At 40.9% G+C, this 22,162-nt stretch overlaps 1 protein-coding gene across 1 annotated transcript in view; it reads right to left on the bottom strand.

Annotated features, from left to right (window-relative positions):
- RASA1 (RAS p21 protein activator 1) overlaps positions 1-22,162 on the bottom strand; it is a gene marked incomplete in the record, with an annotated part of 550,200 nt that overhangs the window by 326,826 nt on the left and 201,212 nt on the right. Inside the window, 1 exon segment of the mRNA XM_053701476.1 lies at positions 6,159-6,246. Coding sequence (XP_053557451.1) covers positions 6,159-6,246 — 88 coding nt within the window.

The following is a 22,162-nucleotide window of genomic DNA, read 5'->3' as shown; positions in this document are numbered from 1 at the left end:
CTATTAACCTAATTGCCTGGAATAATTTGTACCTTATTATAAAGTACACATTTTTTAGTCATTCATTTTACATACAGTTGCAAGCAACTATTTCATGGATCTTAATGACCTAAAAACAGAATTTATGCTTACCTGATAAATTACTTTCTCCAACGGTGTGTCCGGTCCACGGCGTCATCCATAACTTGTGGGAATATTCTGTTCCCCAACAGGAAATGGCAAAGAGCACCGCAAAAGCTGTCCATATAGTCCCTCCTAGGCTCCGCCCACCCCAGTCATTCGACCGACGGACAGGAGAAAAACAGGAGAAACCATAGGGTGCCGTGGTGACTGTAGTTAAAGAAAGAAATTCATCAAACCTGATTAAAAAACCAGGGCGGGCCGTGGACCGGACACACCGTTGGAGAAAGTAATTTATCAGGTAAGCATAAATTCTGTTTTCTCCAACATTGGTGTGTCCGGTCCACGGCGTCATCCATAACTTGTGGGAACCAATACCAAAGCTTTAGGACACGGATGAAGGGAGGGAGCCAATCAGGTTACCTAAACGGAAGGCACCACGGCTTGCAAAACCTTTCTCCCAAAAATAGCCTCCGAAGAAGCAAAAGTATCAAATTTGTAGAATTTGGCAAAAGTGTGCAGGGAAGACCAAGTCGCTGCCTTACATATCTGATCAACAGAAGCCTCATTCTTGAAGGCCCATGTGGAAGCCACAGCCCTAGTAGAGTGAGCTGTGATGCGTTCGGGAGGCTGCCGTCCGGCAGTCTCATAAGCCAATCGGATGATGCTTTTCAGCCAAAAGGAAAGAGAGGTAGCAGTAGCTTTTTGACCTCTCCTCTTGCCCGAATAAACGACAAACAGAGAAGACGTTTGTCTGAAATCCTTTGTTGCTTCTAAATAGAACTTTAAAGCACGAACTACATCTAAATTGTGTAACAAACGTTCCTTCTTTGAAACTGGATTCGGACACAAAGAAGGCACAACTATTTCCTGGTTAATATTCTTGTTGGAAACAACCTTTGGAAGGAAACCAGGTTTAGTACGCAAAACAACCTTATCTGAATGGAACACCAGATAGGGCGGATTACACTGCAGAGCAGATAACTCAGAAACTCTTCTAGCAGAAGAAATAGCAACCAAAAACAGAACTTTCCAAGATAAGATCTTGATATCTATGGAATGTAGAGGTTCAAACGGAACCCCTTGAAGAACTGAAAGAACTAAGTTCAGACTCCAGGGAGGAGTCAAAGGTCTGTAAACAGGCTTGATCCTGACCAAAGCCTGAACAAAAGCTTGAACATCTGGCACAGCTGCCAGTCGTTTGTGTAACAAGACAGATAAAGCAGAAATCTGTCCCTTTAGAGAACTCGCTGATAATCCCTTATCCAAAACTTCTTTAAGAAAAGAAAGGATCCTAGGAATTTTGATCTTACTCCATGAGAATCCCTTGGATTCACACCAACAGATATATCTTTTCCATATTTTATGGTAAATTTTTCTAGTTACAGGTTTTCTGGCTTGTACCAGAGTATCTATCACAGAATCCGAAAATCCACGCTTAGATAAAATCAAGCGTTCAATTTCCAAGCCGTCAGCTGGAGGGAAACTAGATTTGGATGTTCGAATGGACCCTGTATTAGAAGATCCTGTTTCAAAGGTAGCTTCCATGGTGGAGCCGATGACATATTCACCAGGTCTGCATACCAAGTCCTGCGTGGCCACGCAGGAGCTATCAAGATCACCGAGGCCCTCTCCTGTTTGATCCTGGCTACCAGCCTGGGAATGAGAGGAAACGGTGGAAACACATAAGCTAGATTGAAGGCCCAAGGCGCTACTAATGCATCCACTAGAGTCGCCTTGGGATCCCTGGATCTGGACCCGTAGCAAGGAACCTTGAAGTTCTGACAAGACGCCATCAGATCCATGTCTGGAATGCCCCATAATTGAGTCAACTGGGCAAATATCTCCGGGTGGAGTTCCCACTCCCCCGGATGGAATGTCTGACGACTCAGATAATCCGCCTCCCAGTTTTCCACTCCTGGGATGTGGATTGCAGATAGGTGGCAGGAGTGATCCTCCGCCCATTTTATAATTTTGGTCACTTCTCTCATCGCCAGGGAACTCCTTGTTCCCCCCTGATGGTTGATGTAAGCAACAGTCGTCATGTTGTCTGATAGGAATCTTATGAATCTGGCCTTTGCTAGTTGAGGCCAAGCCCTGAGAGTATTGAATATCGCTCTCAGTTCCAGAATGTTTATCAGGAGAAGAGACTCTTCCCGAGACCATAGACCCTGAGCTTTCAGGGAGTCCCAGACCGCGCCCCAGCCCACTAGAATGGCGACGGTCGTGTCGATGACCCACTCTGGTCTGCGGAAGCTCATTCCCTGGGACAGGTGATCCTGGGTTAGCCACCAACCGAGTGAGTCTCTGGTCTTCTGATCTACTTGACTCGCTGGAGACAAGTCTGTATAGTCCCTATTCCACTGTTTCAGCATGCACAGTTGTAATGGTCTTAGATGAATTCGCGCAAAAGGAACTATGTCCATTGCTGCAACCATCAACACTACTACTTCCATGCACTGAGCTATGGAAGGTCGTGGAACAGAGTGAAGAACTTGACAAGCGTTTAGAAGTTTTGACTTTCTGACATCTGTCAGGAAAATCTTCATTTCTAAAGAATCTATTATTGTCCCCAAGAAAGGAACTCTTGTCGACTGAGACAGGGAACTCTTTTCTATGTTCACCTTCCACCCGTGAGATCTGAGAAAGGCCAGAACGATGTCTGTGTGAGCCTTTGCCTTTGAAAGAGACGACGCTTGTATCAGAATGTCGTCCAAGTAAGGTGCCACTGCAATGCCCCTTGGTCTTAGAACCGCTAGAAAGGACCCGAGTACCTTTGTGAAAATCCTTGGAGCAGTGGCTAGCCCGAATGGGAGAGCCACAAACTGGTAATGTTTGTCCAGAAAGGCGAACCTTAGGAACTGATGATGATCTTTGTGGATAGGAATATGTAGATACGCATCCTTTAGATCCACGGTAGTCATAAATTGACCCTCCTGGATTGAAGGTAAAATCGTTCGAATAGTTTCCATTTTGAACGATGGCACTCTGAGAAATTTGTTTAGAATCTTTAAATCCAGAATTGGTCTGAAAGTTCCCTCTTTTTTGGGAACTACAAACAGATTTGAGTAAAACCCCATTCCTTGTTCCACAGTTGGAACTGGGTGTATCACTCCCATTTTTAACAGGTCTTCTACACAATGTAAGAATGCCTGTCTCTTTATTTGGTTTGAAGATAAGTGAGACATGTGGAACCTTCCCCTTGGGGGTAGTTCCTTGAATTCCAGAAGATAACCCTGAGAAACTATTTCTAGTGGCCAGGGATCCTGAACATCTCTTGCCCAAGCCTGAGCGAAGAGAGAGAGTCTGCCCCCTACTAGATCCGGTCCCGGATCGGGGGCTACTCCTTCATGCTGTTTTGGTAGCAGCAGCAGGCTTCTTGGCCTGCTTACCATTGTTCCAGCCTTGCATCGGTTTCCAAGCTGGTTTGGTTTGCGAAGCATTACCCTCTTGTCTAGAGGCTGCAGAGTTGGAGGCCGGTCCATTCCTGAAATTGCGAAAGCAACGAAAATTAGACTTATTCTTGGCCTTGAAAGGCCTATCTTGTGGGAGGGCGTGGCCCTTACCCCCAGTGATGTCTGAGATAATCTCTTTCAATTCTGGCCCAAAAAGGGTTTTACCCTTGAAAGGGATATTAAGCAATTTTGTCTTGGAAGATACATCCGCTGACCAAGACTTTAGCCAGAGCGCTCTGCGCGCCACAATTGCAAACCCTGAATTTTTCGCCGCTAATCTAGCTAACTGCAAAGCGGCATCTAAAATAAAGGAATTAGCTAACTTAAGTGCGTGAATTCTGTCCATAACCTCTTCATACGGAGTCTCTCTACTGAGCAACTTTTCTAGTTCCTCGAACCAGAACCACGCTGCTGTAGTGACAGGAATAATGCACGAAATAGGTTGCAGGAGGTAACCTTGCTGTACAAAAAATCTTTTTAAGCAAACCCTCCAATTTTTTATCCATAGGATCTTTGAAAGCACAATTATCCTCGATAGGAATAGTAGTGCGCTTAGCTAGTGTAGAAACTGCCCCCTCGACCTTAGGGACTGTCTGCCATAAGTCCTTTCTGGGGTCGACCATAGGAAATAATTTCTTAAATATAGGAGGGGGGACAAAAGGTATGCCGGGCTTCTCCCACTCCTTATTCACTATGTCCGCCACCCGCTTGGGTATAGGAAAAGCGTCGGGGTGCACCGGAACCTCTAGGAACTTGTCGATCTTGCACAATTTTTCTGGAATGACCAGGTTGTCACAATCATCCAGAGTAGATAGCACCTCCTTAAGCAGTGCGCGGAGATGCTCTAATTTAAATTTAAATGTCACAACATCAGGTTCTGCCTGTTGAGAAATTCTACCTGAATCAGAAATTTCCCCATCTGACAAAACCTCCCTCATGGCCCCTTCAGATTGGTGTGAGGGTATGACAGAACAATTATCATCAGCGCCCTCCTGCTCTACAGTGTTTAAAACAGAGCAATCGCGCTTTCTCTGAAATGCAGGCATTTTGGATAAAATATTTGCTATGGAGTTATCCATTACTGCCGTCAATTGTTGCATAGTAACAAGCATTGGCGCGCTAGAAGTACTAGGGGTCTCCTGCGTGGGCAAAACTGGTGTAGACACAGAAGGAGATGATGTAGAACTATGTCTACTCCCTTCATCTGATGAATCATCTTGGGCAACTTTACTATCTGTGGCAGTACTGTCCTTACTTTGTTTGAACGCTATGGCACAATTATCACACAATTTTGAAGGGGGAGACACATTGGCTTCCATACATACAGAACATAGTTTATCTGAAGGCACAGACATGTTAAACAGGCTTAAACTTGTCAATAAAATACAAAAACCGTTTTAAAACAAAACCGTTACTGTCTCTTTAAATTTTAAACAGGGCACACTTTTTTACTGAATATGTGAAAAACTATGAAGTGTCTTAAAGCATTCTAAGCATTGCACCCCAAATTTCAGACCTTTAACCCTTAAAATGATGAAACCGGAGCCGTTTACAGTTTTAACCCCTCTACAGTCCCAGCTACAGCCTTTGCTGCGACTTTACCAAACCCAGGGGGGTATACGATACCAAATGAAGCCTTCTAGGAACCTTTTCAACTACTTCCAGACCCACACACATGCAGCTGCATGTCCAGCTCTCAAAAGTAACTGCGCAGTAATGGCGCGAAAATGAGGCTCTGCCTACTACATAGAAGGCCCTTCCTGACTGGGAAGGTGTCTAACAAGTGCCTGACGTAAAAAAACGTTCCCCAAAGTTATAAAGTGTGAATTTCAACATCAAGCTGTATAAAATGCCCAAATAAAGCAATCGATCTAGCCCATAAAAGTGTCTACCAGTTTTATAGCCCATATTAAGCCCTTTATTCTGTTTGCGACTAAGAAAATGGCTTACCGGTCCCCATGATGGGGAAAATGACAGCCTTCCAGCATTACTCAGTCTTGTTAGAAATATGAGTAGTCATACCTTAAGCAGAAAAGTCTGCCAACTGTTTCCCCCAACTGAAGTTATCTCATCTCAACAGTCCTATGTGGAAACAGCAAACGATTTTAGTTACTGCTGCTAAAATCATATCCCTCTCACAAACAGAACTCTTCATCTTTTTCTGTTTCAGAGTAAATAGTACATACCAGCACTATTTTAAAATAAACTCTTGATAGTAGAATAAAAAACTACAACTAAACACCACATACTCTTCACCATCTCCGTGGAGATGCTGCTTGTTCAGCGGCAAAGAGAATGACTGGGGTGGGCGGAGAATAGGAGGGACTATATGGACAGCTTTTGCTGTGCTCTTTGCCATTTCCTGTTGGGGAAGAGAATATTCCCACAAGTTATGGATGACGCCGTGGACCTGACACACCAATGTTGGAGAAAACTTTTAAATGGCTTCTTTTGTTCTGAAGCAACTTTCCTCTGTTTTACTGTCAATTTATTTCTCCAAATAGTTTTTACTAGTATAGGTCTATACAAAAGTCTCTCACCTGGACAACAAACATATTGATGCCGTTTCATCACCGTACTAACCTCTGCTTGTTCTGGAGTTTCCCCAGCAAAGTAAAAAATGTAATGCTCTTCACTAAAGTGCTGAACCACAATTTGAAAACAGTTTGGCCTAAAAAAAAAAATAAAAAAAAAAATTATTTTCTTTAAAGCTGTATCTAAGAATTCATGATAATTTGTTACACAAAGAAAGAAAAATGAAAAACAAATCATACGTAGAAAGGCTTTGTCGAAGTTAATATATTGCAATGACTCCTATTACGTTTCTTTGATAGCTTGGTATCTATTTGAAAAGTAGAAATGTAAGTTTAGGAGCCGGACCATTTTTGGTTCAGCACTTGGGTAGCACTTGCTGATCTACCAATTAGCAAGTGCTACCCAGGGTGCTAAACCCCCAAAAATGGGCTGGCTCCTAAACATACATTCCTGCTTTTTCAAATAAAGATACCAAAAGAACAACGAAAAATTGATAATAGGCGTAAATTATAAAGTTGCTTAAAAGTGCATGCACTACTTGAATCATGAAAGAAAAAAAATTATGTTTCATATACCTTTAATACAAAAAAATGGAAATTGCCAAACAATGACTAAAAAAAAGCATATAAAATATGTATACATTACATAAACACAATTATATATAAACCAGACACACAAATATAAACACACAACACAGTAGAAATACATCACTACAGTTTACCAGTCAGGTGGAGAAAAAGTATTATAACTTTGACATTTGAAGTTAACCAGATAAAGATAAAAGAAATTTACTTTAAAAAGCAGCATTTATAGTAAAGTTTTTTTTTTCCCACAGCAAATAATGAAATGATTAAGTGATTTTGAGCACATCACATCTGTTAATACAACACTGCATTAGAAGATTGATTTCCATTTTTCAAAGGTTAATAACCGAACAAACTAAAATTTGTTATACCTATTGAATAGAATTTGGTTTAAAATCATTTTAAATTTGAAAAGAATCCAATAAAGGGACAGTCTACTTGAAAATTGTTATTGTTTAAAAAGATAGGTAATCCCTTTATTACCAAATTCCCCAGTTTTGTATAACCAACATTAATACACTTTTTTTTACCTCTGATTACCTTGTATCTAAAGCCTCTGCAGACTGCCACCTTATCTCAGTTCTTTTGACAGACTTGCATTTTAGACAATCAGTGCGGACTCATAAATTATAAATAACTCTACAGGAGTGAGAACAATGTTATCTACAGGGCACAAATGAACTAGCACCGTTTAACTGTGAAAAACTTTCAAAATGCAGATGAGATGGCGTTCAACGGCTTAGAAATCGGTTTGAGCCACCTAGATGTAGATTTCAAAAGAGAATAAGAGAACAAAGAAAATTTGGTGATAAAATTAAATTGTAAAGTTGTTTAAAACTGAATGCCCTATCTGAAACATGGAAGCTTAATTTTGACTTCACTGACACTTTAAGTAGCTTTGAAGATATTTACAGTGGTATATTAGAACAGATCGCGATAATATTACGTTCAGGTTTTCACATGGTTTCTCAAATCCAAAAGCCATTCTAACCCATCAGAAAACAAATTTTCAAATGGATTGTGGAATTTTTGCAATTCAACGGCCTTGACCATTGAAATGTCGGAGAAAAGGCTGTTTTATATTGTTAAGTTAACTCATCCTTATTATGTCTTATATGTAAATTAAAATGTGGTAGGATGTCCAATTTCCTGAGAAATTATTGCAACTCTTTAAACACAAAGAACAGAACTACTGATATTCAACAAAAGCAAAACATGAGAAACGTATAAAGACAAGCAAGCCATATATATATATATATATAAAAATAAATAAATAGAGAGCGCAGTCCATTTCAGTGTTTTGTATGTATCTAGGATAGTGCACCATTGTTTGTGTCTTAGTGTGGTTTGTTGAAGGCATGCATTGTGTGGCTGTAGGTTAGGGACCCAGGGAGGAAGATGACCACCATTTGGCCAAAAGCTGTAACTAACGCTTCCATTTTGCTTTAAATCTGTGTGCTTGCAAGAGAGTGTCAGAGGTTCTATGTGTTGTGTTCTGGGGTTCACTGCCTAAGTCACTGAAAACTGTGCTGCTGGCTTCTAGGTGTTTTGTGTGGATGTGTGTGTGTGTAAGTAAGTATATACACAGCATTTTAGTTACACAGTATTCAATTATATCTTTTCCTTATATTAAGCACTTGACCCGTGTTTTTATTATGCTTTCAAGTAAGCAATGTGTACTGTATATTCATTTTAATTTTGTTTAGGCCAAGAACTACTGGTCACATCATATATGATTGTGTAAACATGCTATTCATTCACAAGTGTTTTTTTTTTGCATAGAGCTGAAACAAACCCTCTGTATTAGATGTGCTATACTGTGATAAACATAACACACTGGAAGGTCATGTTATTTAGAGATTCAGAAGCTAAATTAGCAAGAGTATTGAAAGTAGCAATAACTATTCATTGTGCTAGCAATGCATTTTTAGAAAACACACTTTCAACTTTCCTTTCTTCTTCACGTCTGAAGTAATACTGATTAACTTGATAGAATACAGAAATCATGCAAGAGATAGATATAACTAGTAAATTCTATCATATTAATTAGTTTTTCAGAAAGATGTATTTTTCTTTAAGATGTCCTTGGAGGTGGTATAGGGTTGCCGGATCCTGGTGGACTGAATAAATAGTGATCCATATTCAGCTCCACAAAGAAGAATTCCCTGCTGTGATTAGCCATCCATGATCTTGTAGAAAATATATTACATGCATTTAAATTTTTACCACAAATCTTGCTACAAATAAGATTTGATATCTTGATAAAGGTAGCTTTTGACTACCGAAACGCGTAGAACTTGTTTATTGATTTTATTAAAATAGGCTATATACTTGCAACAAGCAGGTTCATCCCTAAATTTTGATTTTATCGTTTTTTTGGGCATATAAATAATTTCCTGTGTTGCTTGGCCTTCCTTCTTTCTATAACACATTGCAGGTACATCGTTTGTGTTTTATCCTTGGAAATACAAACCATATGTATAATTCCTGTCTAAGTGTTCAACTTATAATATTTGCCTAACCTGGATAGGGCCCCTTTTGCATTTTAAGACTCCGGATCAATGATACCATAACAAAGAGATTGTTGCAGATTCCCAAACACAAAAGAGAATGATACATTCTCTCTTCTAAACGGAACAAACACTTTGAAGTTTGATACTGCAATTTGGAATCGGCAAGGTCTCCGGTATTGAAATCCCCCCATTGGGTGAGAAATCCACAGTGCATACGGATTGGACCGGAAGAGGTCTGACATCATTCAATCGGAGCTCCTAAAAAACTGAAATACTCTTCCGTGTATCGGAGAACTGTGAGTTTTTAGTGTTTAAGCTGTGCACAGCTGAAAATAACCGCTTCACCAACTCACTTTCCTCAATATTCTATGCAAGAACACTATAAGCCTACGAACTACAAGCTCTAATACACTCTCTAGTGCTAAGAGAGTGGGCGGCTCATATGTATATCTATTTGTTTAAAGCGTAACCTTTTGATTCTATATTGTCCCATATCAATAGCACATTTAGTGTTCTGATATATAACTATATAGACGCATATATAGGAATGTTATATATGGATATAGCCTTTTTATACCCTTTTTATAATTTTGATGCTGGCATCTAACTTAATATATATAATTTTTATAATTCCTTTCTAGTATGATATATTAGCAATGGTAATTTTCCAATAAATTTGATATATTTGATTTATGTATAATAGTTTTGCGCATTTTGTCACATCCATACATCAGATATATATTTGTCATTAAGATAAAGTATAACTATACTTATAGATAATATATTTTTTCTTTTTTGGGTGTGTTTAGATTGGCTTTCTGAGCACTTTAACCCACTTTTTAGTCACACTTTGTATCCAATCCCAGGATCCATATACAGGGAGTGCAGAATTATTAGGCAAATGAGTATTTTGACCACATCATCCTCTTTATGCATGTTGTCTTACTCCAAGCTGTATAGGCTCGAAAGCCTACTACCAATTAAGCATATTAGGTGATGTGCATCTCTGTAATGAGAAGGGGTGTGGTCTAATGACATCAACACCCTATATCAGGTGTGCATAATTATTAGGCAACTTCCTTTCCTTTGGCAAAATGGGTCAAAAGAAGGACTTGACAGGCTCAGAAAAGTCAAAAATAGTGAGATATCTTGCAGAGGGATGCAGCACTCTTAAAATTGCAAAGCTTCTGAAGCGTGATCACCGAACAATCAAGCATTTCATTCAAAATAGTCAACAGGGTCGCAAGAAGCGTGTGGAAAAACCAAGGCGCAAAATAACTGCCCATGAATTGAGAAAAGTCAAGCGTGCAGCTGCCAAGATGCCACTTGCCACCAGTTTGGCCATATTTCAGAGCTGCAACATCACTGGAGTGCCCAAAAGCACAAGGTGTGCAATACTCAGAGACATGGCCAAGGTAAGAAAGGCTGAAAGACGACCACCACTGAACAAGACACACAAGCTGAAACGTCAAGACTGGGCCAAGAAATATCTCAAGACTGATTTTTCTAAGGTTTTATGGACTGATGAAATGAGAGTGAGTCTTGATGGGCCAGATGGATAGGCCCGTGGCTGGATTGGTAAAGGGCAGAGAGCTCCAGTCCGACTCAGACGCCAGCAAGGTGGAGGTGGAGTACTGGTTTGGGCTGGTATCATCAAAGATGAGCTTGTGGGGCCTTTTCGGTTGAGGATGGAGTCAAGCTCAACTCCCAGTCCTACTGCCAGTTTCTGGAAGACACCTTCTTCAAGCAGTGGTACAGGAAGAAGTCTGCATCCTTCAAGAAAAACATGATTTTCATGCAGGACAATGCTCCATCACACGCGTCCAAGTACTCCACAGCGTGGCTGGCAAGAAAGGGTATAAAAGAAGAAAATCTAATGACATGGCCTCCTTGTTCACCTGATCTGAACCCCATTGAGAACCTGTGGTCCATCATCAAATGTGAGATTTACAAGGAGGGAAAACAGTACACCTCTCTGAACAGTGTCTGGGAGGCTGTGGTTGCTGCTGCACGCAATGTTGATGGTGAACAGATCAAAACACTGACAGAATCCATGGATGGCAGGCTTTTGAGTGTCCTTGCAAAGAAAGGTGGCTATATTGGTCACTGATTTGTTTTTGTTTTGTTTTTGAATGTCAGAAATGTATATTTGTGAATGTTGAGATGTTATATTGGTTTCACTGGTAAAAATAAATCATTGAAATGGGTATATATTTGTTTTTTGTTAAGTTGCCTAATAATTATGCACAGTAATAGTCACCTGCACACACAGATATCCCCCTAAAATAGCTATAACTAAAAACAAACTAAAAACTACTTCCAAAACTATTCAGCTTTGAAATTAATGAGTTTTTTGGGTTCATTGAGAACATGGTTGTTGTTCAATAATAAAATTAATCCTCAAAAATACAACTTGCCTAATAATTCTGCACTCCCTGTATATTATTTATTAATTATTTATTTTTATAGGAATATCATTTTATATATTCCTATTATATATATATATATATATATATATATATATATATATATATATATATATATGTGTGTGTGTGTGTGTGTGTGTATATGTATGTATATATGTATATATATATATATATATATATATATATATATATATATATATTTATTTTATCACAAGTTGTAACTTTTTGTATGGTAATCTCCGTTTCTTAGGAGCGCTACTGTTCCACAGACTTTTCTTTTTTACACACTATTTGATCATTTTTGATAGCTAAACACTTTTAAGCTAGCACTCACACCACTTCTCTTTTCTATTGTACAAATAAGATTTACCCTTGTTGAGAAAGATTCCATCTTTAATTTCTTTTTATTTAAGGTCTCCAGTTTTTTAAAATGTATTTTTATTATTCAGATGTGAATAAAATCCATGCCTTGTTTTGCAAAATGCTGGTAAACTCCCCGTTTCACTTGTCTTTCAGGAAAACTGGATTTGAGAAAGAGGAAGTGGGAAATCATTTGATTTGATGGAGTAGCCTTTACAAATAGTCTCTTAAAATTACCCAAATGTGGTGAGCGGTTGTCTATTGCTGAGAGAAGAACCCTCTGTAGCCCTGTTTCTGGATAGCTTATGTGACTTCCATCTCTGGGAATGAAATGTTTTTTAGGCTGCTACTATTTAGAATTAAATGGAGACCTTTGACTTTTTAACACAGAAGCTTGTTAGTTAAAATGTTTGTGGCAGAACTTTACATTTACAGATCTCTTAGATATTAACTGATATCTGTTTCCCAAACATACCATTTTAAAATAAAAAAATTTTTTATTATTACCTGATAAATTTATTTCTTGACACAGTGAGTCCACGGATCATCTTAATTACTGTTGGGAATATCACTCCTGCAGGAGGCGGCAAAGAGCACCACAGCAAAAGCTGTTAAATACCACTCCCCCTACCCACAGTCCCCAGTCATTGAACCAAAGGGAAAGGAGAAAGGAAGTAATCATTGGTGCAGAGGTGCCTGAAGTTTATAGAAAAGCAAACTGTCTGAAAAACAGTGTGTGAAGAAATAAATACATTTATCAGGTAAGAATAAATGTTTTCTTTCTAATGACACGGCGAGTTCACAGATCATCTTAATTACTGTTGGGAATCAATACCTAAGCTAGAGGACACGGATGATATGGGAGGGACAAGACAGTTAACCTAAACAGAAGGCACCACTGCTTGAAGAACCTTTCTCCCAAAAGAAGCCTCTGCTGAAGCAAAAGTATCAAATTTTTAAAATTTAGAAAAAGTATGCAAAGATGACCCGTAGATCAGCTTTGCAAGGCTGCGACGAAGCTCCATATTTGAAAGCCAAAGAAGATGCAACAGCCCACGTGGAATGAGCCGTGATTCTCTCAGGAGGCTGCTGACCAGCAGTCTCATATGCCAAGCGAATAACACTCCTCAACCAACAAGAAAGAAAAGTAGCCATAGCTTTCTTACCCTTACGCTTCCCAGAAAAGACAACAAATAAAGAAGAAGACTGCCGAAAATCCTTAGTCACCTGCAAATAATATTTCAATGGATGAACCACATCCAGGTTGTGCAACAAACGCTCCTTATGAGAAGAAGGATTAGGACAAAAAGAAGGAACAACAATCTCTTAATTAATATTCTTATCAGAAACAACCTTGGGAAGAAAACCCAAGACAGTCCGCAGAACTAACTTATCAGAGTGAAAAATATGAAAACATAATTTATGTAAGAACTTACCTGATAAATTCATTTCTTTCATGTAATTAGCAAGAGTCCATGAGCTAGTGACGTATGGGATATACATTCCTACCAGGAGGGGCAAAGTTTCCCAAACCTCAAAATGCCTATAAATACACCCCTTACCACACCCACAAATCAGTTTAACGCATAGCCAAGAAGTGGGGTGATAAGACAAAAGTACAAAAGCATAAAAAATAAGGAATTGGAATAATTGTGCTCTATACAAAAAAATCATAACCACCACAAAAAAGGGTGGGCCTCATGGACTCTTGCGAATATGAAAGAAATGAATTTATCAGGCAAGTTCTTACATAAATTATGTTTTCTTTCATGTAATTAGCAAGAGTCCATGAGCTAGTGACGTATGGGATAATGAATACCCAAGATGTGGATCTTCCACGCAAGAGTCACTAGAGAGGGAGGGATAAAATAAAGACAGCCAATTCCGCTGAAAATAATCCACACCCAAAATAAAGTTTAAATCTTATAATGAAAAAAACTGAAATTATAAGCAGAAGAATCAAACTGAAACAGCTGCCTGAAGTACTTTTCTACCAAAAACTGCTTCAGAAGAAGAAAACACCTCAAAAATGGTAGAATTTAGTAAAAGTATGCAAAGACCAGGATGCTGCTTTGCAAATCTGATCAACCGAAGCTTCATTCCTAAACGCCCAGGAAGTAGAAACTGACATAGTAGAATGAGCTGTAATCCTTTGAGGCAGAGTTTTACCCGACTCGACATAAGCATGATGAATCAAAGACTTTAACCAAGAAGCCAAAGAAATGGCAGAGGCCTTCTGACCTTTCCTAGAACCAGAAAAGATAACAAATAGACTAGAAGTCTTACGGAAATTTTTAGTAGCTTCAACATAATATTTCAAAGCTCTAACTACATCCAAAGAATGCAACGATCTTTCCTTAGAATTCTTAGGATTAGGACACAATGAAGGAACCACAATTTCTCTACTAATGTTGTTAGAATTCACAACCTTAGGTAAAAATTCAAAAGAAGTTCGCAACACCGCCTTATCCTGATGAAAAATCAGAAAAGGAGACTCACAAGAAAGAGCAGATAAATCAGAAACTCTTCTAGCAGAAGAGATGGCCAAAAGAAACAAAACTTTCCAAGAAAGTAATTTAATGTCCAGCGAATGCATAGGTTCAAACGGAGGAGCTTGAAGAGCCCCCAGAACCAAATTCAAACTTCAAGGAGGAGAAATTGACTTAATAACAGGTTTTATACGAACCAAAGCTTGTACAAAACAATGAATATCAGGAAGACTAGCAATCTTTCTGTGAAAAAGAACAGAAAGAGCAGAGATTTGTCCTTTCAAGGAACTTGCAGACAAACCTTTATCCAAACCATCCTGAAGAAACTGTAAAATTCTAGGAATTCTAAAAGAATGCCAAGAAAAAAGATGAGAAAAACACCAAGAAATGTAAATCTTCCAGACTCGATAATATATCTTCCTAGATACAGATTTACGAGCCTGTATAATAGTATTAATCAGAGAGTCAGAGAAACCTCTATGACTGAGAATCAAGCGTTCAATCTCCATACCTTCAAATTTAAGGATTTGAGATCCTGATGGAAAAAAGGACCTTGTGATAGGAGGTCTGGTCTTAACGGAAGAGTCCACGGTTGGCAAGTGGCCATCCGGACAAGATCTGCATACCAAAACCTGTGAGGCCATGCTGGAGCCACCAGCAGAACAAACAAGCACTCCTTTAGAATCTTGGAAATTGGGGGGCGGAGCCAACTGCCGAGGAGAACAGTCGCATCTGTCTTGGGCTCCAGCTACAGACTACATTTAAAATAACCAAAAATGCCAAAATGACTTCACTAGCAGTTTACCCTCTTTGTTGTTAGACAGTGAAGGGTGGGTCGACACCTGTGTTTAATATTTGGAGCCAAATATAACTTATAATCTCCATAAGAAGATATTGATCGATGGGGCCTGGATAATGTTTACGAGATCAGTTCCAGTTAGCTAGCTGAGCATCGGCATACATTATACCTCACTGTCAGAACAGTGTTCCACTACAGAGATTTATGACTTAAGGAGATCCAGACGCCTAAAATTTACAGTCTACAGACCACTACGGCCTCTATTTTGGATCGCTATAAGCCGATACATTAACATGGCGGACTTTCACAACGCAGCGCGCCATAGAATCACTTTGAGACTAATTACATCGCTGCTGCAAGATATGTGCGCACGTCTAGATCATCATTTGTCAGATTGCGTGGCTATGCTGCAGGCTTCAGTCAGCTCATCCTCCCTCCCATCTACTGAAATATGCTCTGCTAGTGGCCCATTAAGCTTTCAGCGGGCCAGGCTAGCACTACAGAGTGAATGTGGGTCTAATGAAGTAACAAGGGAGAGACTATGGTACGGAAAACAGAATTTATGTTTACCTGATAAATTACTTTCTCCAACGGTGTGTCCGGTCCACGGCGTCATCCTTACTTGTGGGATATTCTCTTCCCCAACAGGAAATGGCAAAGAGCCCAGCAAAGCTGGTCACATGATCCCTCCTAGGCTCCGCCTACCCCAGTCATTCGACCGACATTAAGGAGGAATATTTGCATAGGAGAAACCATATGATACCGTGGTGACTGTAGTTAAAGAAAATAAATTATCAGACCTGATTAAAAAACCAGGGCGGGCCGTGGACCGGACACACCGTTGGAGAAAGTAATTTATCAGGTAAACATAAATTCTGTTTTCTCCAACATAGGTGTGTCCGGTCCACGGCGTCATCCTTACTTGTGGGAACCAATACCAAAGCTTTAGGACACGGATGAAGGGAGGGAGCAAATCAGGTCACCTAAATGGAAGGCACCACGGCTTGCAAAACCTTTCTCCCAAAAACAGCCTCAGAAGAAGCAAAAGTATCAAACTTGTAAAATTTGGTAAAAGTGTGCAGTGAAGACCAAGTCGCTGCCCTACATATCTGATCAACAGAAGCCTCGTTCTTGAAGGCCCATGTGGAAGCCACAGCCCTAGTGGAATGAGCTGTGATTCTTTCAGGAGGCTGCCGTCCGGCAGTCTCGTAAGCCAATCTGATGATGCTTTTAATCCAAAAAGAGAGAGAGGTAGAAGTTGCTTTTTGACCTCTCCTTTTACCAGAATAAACAACAAACAAGGAAGATGTTTGTCTAAAATCCTTTGTAGCATCTAAATAGAATTTTAGAGCGCGAACAACATCCAAATTGTGCAACAAACGTTCCTTCTTCGAAACTGGTTTCGGACACAAAGAAGGCACGACTATCTCCTGGTTAATGTTTTTGTTAGAAACAACCTTTGGAAGAAAACCAGGTTTAGTACGTAAAACCACCTTATCTGCATGGAACACCAGATAAGGAGGAGAACACTGCAGAGCAGATAATTCTGAAACTCTTCTGGCAGAAGAAATTGCAACCAAAAACAAAACCTTCCAAGATAATAACTTAATATCAACGGAATGTAAGGGTTCAAACGGAACCCCCTGAAGAACTGAAAGAACTAAGTTGAGACTCCAAGGGGGAGTCAAAGGTTTGTAAACAGGCTTAATTCTAACCAGAGCCTGAAGAAAGGCTTGAACATCTGGCACAGCTGCCAGCTTTTTGTGGAGTAACACAGACAAGGCAGAAATCTGTCCCTTCAAGGAACTTGCAGATAATCCTTTCTCCAATCCTTCTTGAAGAAAGGATAGAATCTTAGGAATCTTTACCTTGTCCCAAGGGAATCCTTTAGATTCACACCAACAGATATATTTTTTCCATATTTTGTGGTAAATTTTTCTAGTTACAGGCTTTCTGGCCTGAACAAGAGTATCAATAACAGAATCTGAGAACCCTCGTTTTGATAAGATCAAGCGTTCAATCTCCAAGCAGTCAGCTGGAGTGAGACCAGATTCGGATGTTCGAACGGACCTTGAACAAGAAGGTCTCGTCTCAAAGGTAGCTTCCATGGTGGAGCCGATGACATATTCACCAGATCTGCATACCAAGTCCTGCGTGGCCACGCAGGAGCTATCAAGATCACCGACGCCCTCTCCTGATGGATCCTGGCTACCAGCCTGGGGATGAGAGGAAACGGCGGGAATACATAAGCTAGTTTGAAGGTCCAAGGTGCTAATAGTGCATCTACTAGAGTCGCCTTGGGATCCCTGGATCTGGACCCGTAGCAAGGAACCTTGAAGTTCTGACGAGAGGCCATCAGATCCATGTCTGGAATGCCCCACAGTTGAGTAATTTGGGCAAAGATTTCCGGATGGAGTTCCCACTCCCCCGGATGTAATGTCTGACGACTCAGAAAATCCGCTTCCCAATTTTCCACTCCTGGGATGTGGATTGCAGACAGGTGGCAGGAGTGAGTCTCCGCCCATTGAATGATTTTGGTCACTTCTTCCATCGCCAGGGAACTCCTTGTTCCCCCCTGATGGTTGATGTACGCAACAGTCGTCATGTTGTCTGATTGAAACCGTATGAACTTGGCCTTTGCTAGCTGAGGCCAAGCCTTGAGAGCATTGAATATCGCTCTCAGTTCCAGAATATTTATCGGTAGAAGAGATTCTTCCCGAGACCAAAGACCCTGAGCTTTCAGGGATCCCCAGACCGCGCCCCAGCCCATCAGACTGGCGTCGGTCGTGACAATGACCCACTCTGGTCTGCGGAAGGTCATCCCTTGTGACAGGTTGTCCAGGGACAGCCACCAACGGAGTGAGTCTCTGGTCCTCTGATTTACTTGTATCTTCGGAGACAAGTCTGTATAGTCCCCATTCCACTGACTGAGCATGCACAGTTGTAATGGTCTTAGATGAATGCGCGCAAAAGGAACTATGTCCATTGCCGCTACCATCAAACCTATTACTTCCATGCACTGCGCTATGGAAGGAAGAGGAACGGAATGAAGTGTCCGACAAGAGTTTAGAAGTTTTGTTTTTCTGGCCTCTGTCAGAAAAATCCTCATTTCTAAGGAGTCTATTATTGTTCCCAAGAAGGGAACCCTTGTCGACGGAGATAGAGAACTCTTTTCCACGTTCACTTTCCATCCGTGAGATCTGAGAAAGGCCAGGACTATGTCCGTGTGAGCCTTTGCTTGAGGAAGGGACGACGCTTGAATCAGAATGTCGTCCAAGTAAGGTACTACTGCAATGCCCCTTGGTCTTAGCACCGCTAGAAGGGACCCTAGTACCTTTGTGAAAATCCTTGGAGCAGTGGCTAATCCGAAAGGAAGCGCCACGAACTGGTAATGCTTGTCCAGGAATGCGAACCTTAGGAACCGATGATGTTCCTTGTGGATAGGAATATGTAGATACGCATCCTTTAAATCCACCGTGGTCATGAATTGACCTTCCTGGATGGAAGGAAGAATTGTTCGAATGGTTTCCATTTTGAACGATGGAACCTTGAGAAACTTGTTTAAGATCTTGAGATCTAAGATTGGTCTGAACGTTCCCTCTTTTTTGGGAACTATGAACAGATTGGAGTAGAACCCCATCCCTTGTTCTCCTAATGGAACAGGATGAATCACTCCCATTTTTAACAGGTCTTCTACACAATGTAAGAATGCCTGTCTTTTTATGTGGTCTGAAGACAATTGAGACCTGTGGAACCTCCCCCTTGGGGGAAGCCCCTTGAATTCCAGAAGATAACCTTGGGAGACTATTTCTAGTGCCCAAGGATCCAGAACATCTCTTGCCCAAGCCTGAGCGAAGAGAGAGAGTCTGCCCCCCACCAGATCCGGTCCCGGATCGGGGGCCAACATTTCATGCTGTCTTGGTAGCAGTGGCAGGTTTCTTGGCCTGCTTTCCCTTGTTCCAGCCTTGCATTGGTCTCCAGGCTGGCTTGGCTTGAGAAGTATTACCCTCTTGCTTAGAGGACGTAGCACTTGGGGCTGGTCCGTTTCTACGAAAGGGACGAAAATTAGGTTTATTTTTGGCCTTGAAAGACCTATCCTGAGGAAGGGCGTGGCCCTTACCCCCAGTGATATCAGAGATAATCTCTTTCAAGTCAGGGCCAAACAGCGTTTTCCCCTTGAAAGGAATGTTAAGGAGTTTGTTCTTGGAAGACGCATCAGCTGACCAAGATTTCAACCAAAGCGCTCTGCGCGCCACAATAGCAAACCCAGAATTCTTTGCCGCTAACCTAGCCAATTGCAAAGTGGCGTCTAGGGTGAAAGAATTAGCCAATTTGAGAGCACGGATTCTGTCCATAATCTCCTCATAAGGAGGAGAATCACTATCGATCGCCTTTACTAGCTCATCGAACCAGAAACACGCGGCTGTAGTGACAGGGACAATGCATGAAATTGGTTGTAGAAGGTAACCCTGCTGAACAAACATCTTTTTAAGCAAACCTTCTAACTTTTTATCCATAGGATCTTTGAAAGCACAACTATCTTCTATGGGTATAGTGGTGCGTTTGTTTAAAGTAGAAACCGCTCCCTCGACCTTGGGGACTGTCTGCCATAAGTCCTTTCTGGGGTCGACCATAGGAAACAATTTTTTAAATATGGGGGGAGGGACGAAAGGTATACCGGGCCTTTCCCATTCTTTATTTACAATGTCCGCCACCCGCTTGGGTATAGGAAAAGCTTCTGGGAGCCCCGGGACCTCTAGGAACTTGTCCATTTTACATAGTTTCTCTGGGATGATCAAATTCTCACAATCATCCAGAGTGGATAATACCTCCTTAAGCAGAGCGCGGAGATGTTCCAACTTAAATTTAAATGTAATCACATCGGGTTCAGCTTGTTGAGAAATTTTCCCTGAATCTGAAATTTCTCCCTCAGACAAAACCTCCCTGGCCCCCTCAGACTGGTGTAGGGGCATTTCAGAACCATTATCATCAGCGTCCTCATGCTCTTCAGTATCTAAAACAGAGCAGTCGCGCTTACGCTGATAAGTGGGCATTTTGGCTAAAATGTTTTTGATAGAATTATCCATTACAGCCGTTAATTGTTGCATAGTAAGGAGTATTGGCGCGCTAGATGTACTAGGGGCCTCCTGAGTGGGCAAGACTCGTGTAGACGAAGGAGGGAATGATGCAGTACCATGCTTACTCCCCTCACTTGAGGAATCATCTTGGGCATCATTTTCAGTGTCACATAAATCACATTTATTTAAAGGAGAAGGAACCCTGGCTTCCCCACATTCAGAACACAGTCTATCTGGTAGTTCAGACATGTTAAACAGGCATAAACTTGATAACAAAGTACAAAAAACGTTTTAAAATAAAACCATTACTGTCACTTTAAATTTTAAACTGAACACACTTTATTACTGCAATTGCGAAAAAGTATGAAGGAATTGTTCAAAATTCACCAAAATTTCACCACAGTGTCTTAAAGCCTTAAAAGTATTGCACACCAAATTTGGAAGCTTTAACCCTTAAAATAACGGAACCGGAGCCGTTTTTAACTTTAACCCCTTTACAGTCCCTGGTATCTGCTTTGCTGAGACCCAACCAAGCCCAAAGGGGAATACGATACCAAATGACGCCTTCAGAAAGTCTTTTCTATGTATCAGAGCTCCTCACACATGCGACTGCATGTCATGCTGTTCTCAAAAACAAGTGCGCAATACCGGCGCGAAAATGAGGCTCTGCCTATGATTAGGGAAAGCCCCTAAAGAATAAGGTGTCTAAAACAGTGCCTGCCGATATTATTTTACCAAAATACCCAGATTAAATGATTCCTCAAGGCTAAATATGTGTAATATATGAATCGATTTAGCCCAGAAAATGTCTACAGTCTTAATAAGCCCTTGTGAAGCCCTTATTTACTGTCTGAATAAAAATGGCTTACCGGATCCCATAGGGAAAATGACAGCTTCCAGCATTACATCGTCTTGTTAGAATGTGTCATACCTCAAGCAGCAAAAGACTGCTCACTGTTCCCCCAACTGAAGTTAATTCCTCTCAACAGTCCTGTGTGGAACAGCCATGGATTTTAGTAACGGTTGCTAAAATCATTTTCCTCTTACAAACAGAAATCTTCATCTCTTTTCTGTTTCAGAGTAAATAGTACATACCAGCACTATTTTAAAATAACAAACTCTTGATTGAATAATAAAAACTACAGTTAAACACTAAAAAACTCTAAGCCATCTCCGTGGAGATGTTGCCTGTACAACGGCAAAGAGAATGACTGGGGTAGGCGGAGCCTAGGAGGGATCATGTGACCAGCTTTGCTGGGCTCTTTGCCATTTCCTGTTGGGGAAGAGAATATCCCACAAGTAAGGATGACGCCGTGGACCGGACACACCTATGTTGGAGAAATGAGGTTCAGCATACCACGCACACTATGTCCACTCAGACAGTGCTGGAGAAGCAACGGAGGTCTGCAGGAAGTCTTGCATCATTACAAGCTGCTGGCAAGTATTGGAGAAAATTATCGATCAGTTACATACATGCTCTATATGTTCTGAAGCCGGGAGGCTTAAGAAAGGTCCACGTGAAGGCTGCATGGATGTGTCTAAGGCAGAAATCTGGAATACGAGTCACCATAGCGCTTACTGGACTAACAGGGAGCCCCTTCGATCCGGGTGGATAGTTGTTTTTTATATTTATCTTTGATCCTCTGCATAACACGCATGAGGGACTTTAACTGTTCACTGGAGAAGTTGGGGAGTCGTGACCCGGTGACTGCATGTGCTGGACCTTCTAACGAAACTAATGCTTTATTTAAATAAAGAAATATACATAGGTCTTCTCATTTAGAGAATGTTAATTGGCATGTC

Source organism: Bombina bombina, chromosome 2 (genome assembly GCF_027579735.1).
Source record: "Bombina bombina isolate aBomBom1 chromosome 2, aBomBom1.pri, whole genome shotgun sequence".
Classification (NCBI taxonomy): Eukaryota; Metazoa; Chordata; class Amphibia; order Anura; family Bombinatoridae; genus Bombina; species Bombina bombina.
This window is presented reverse-complemented; position numbering and strand designations above follow the sequence as displayed.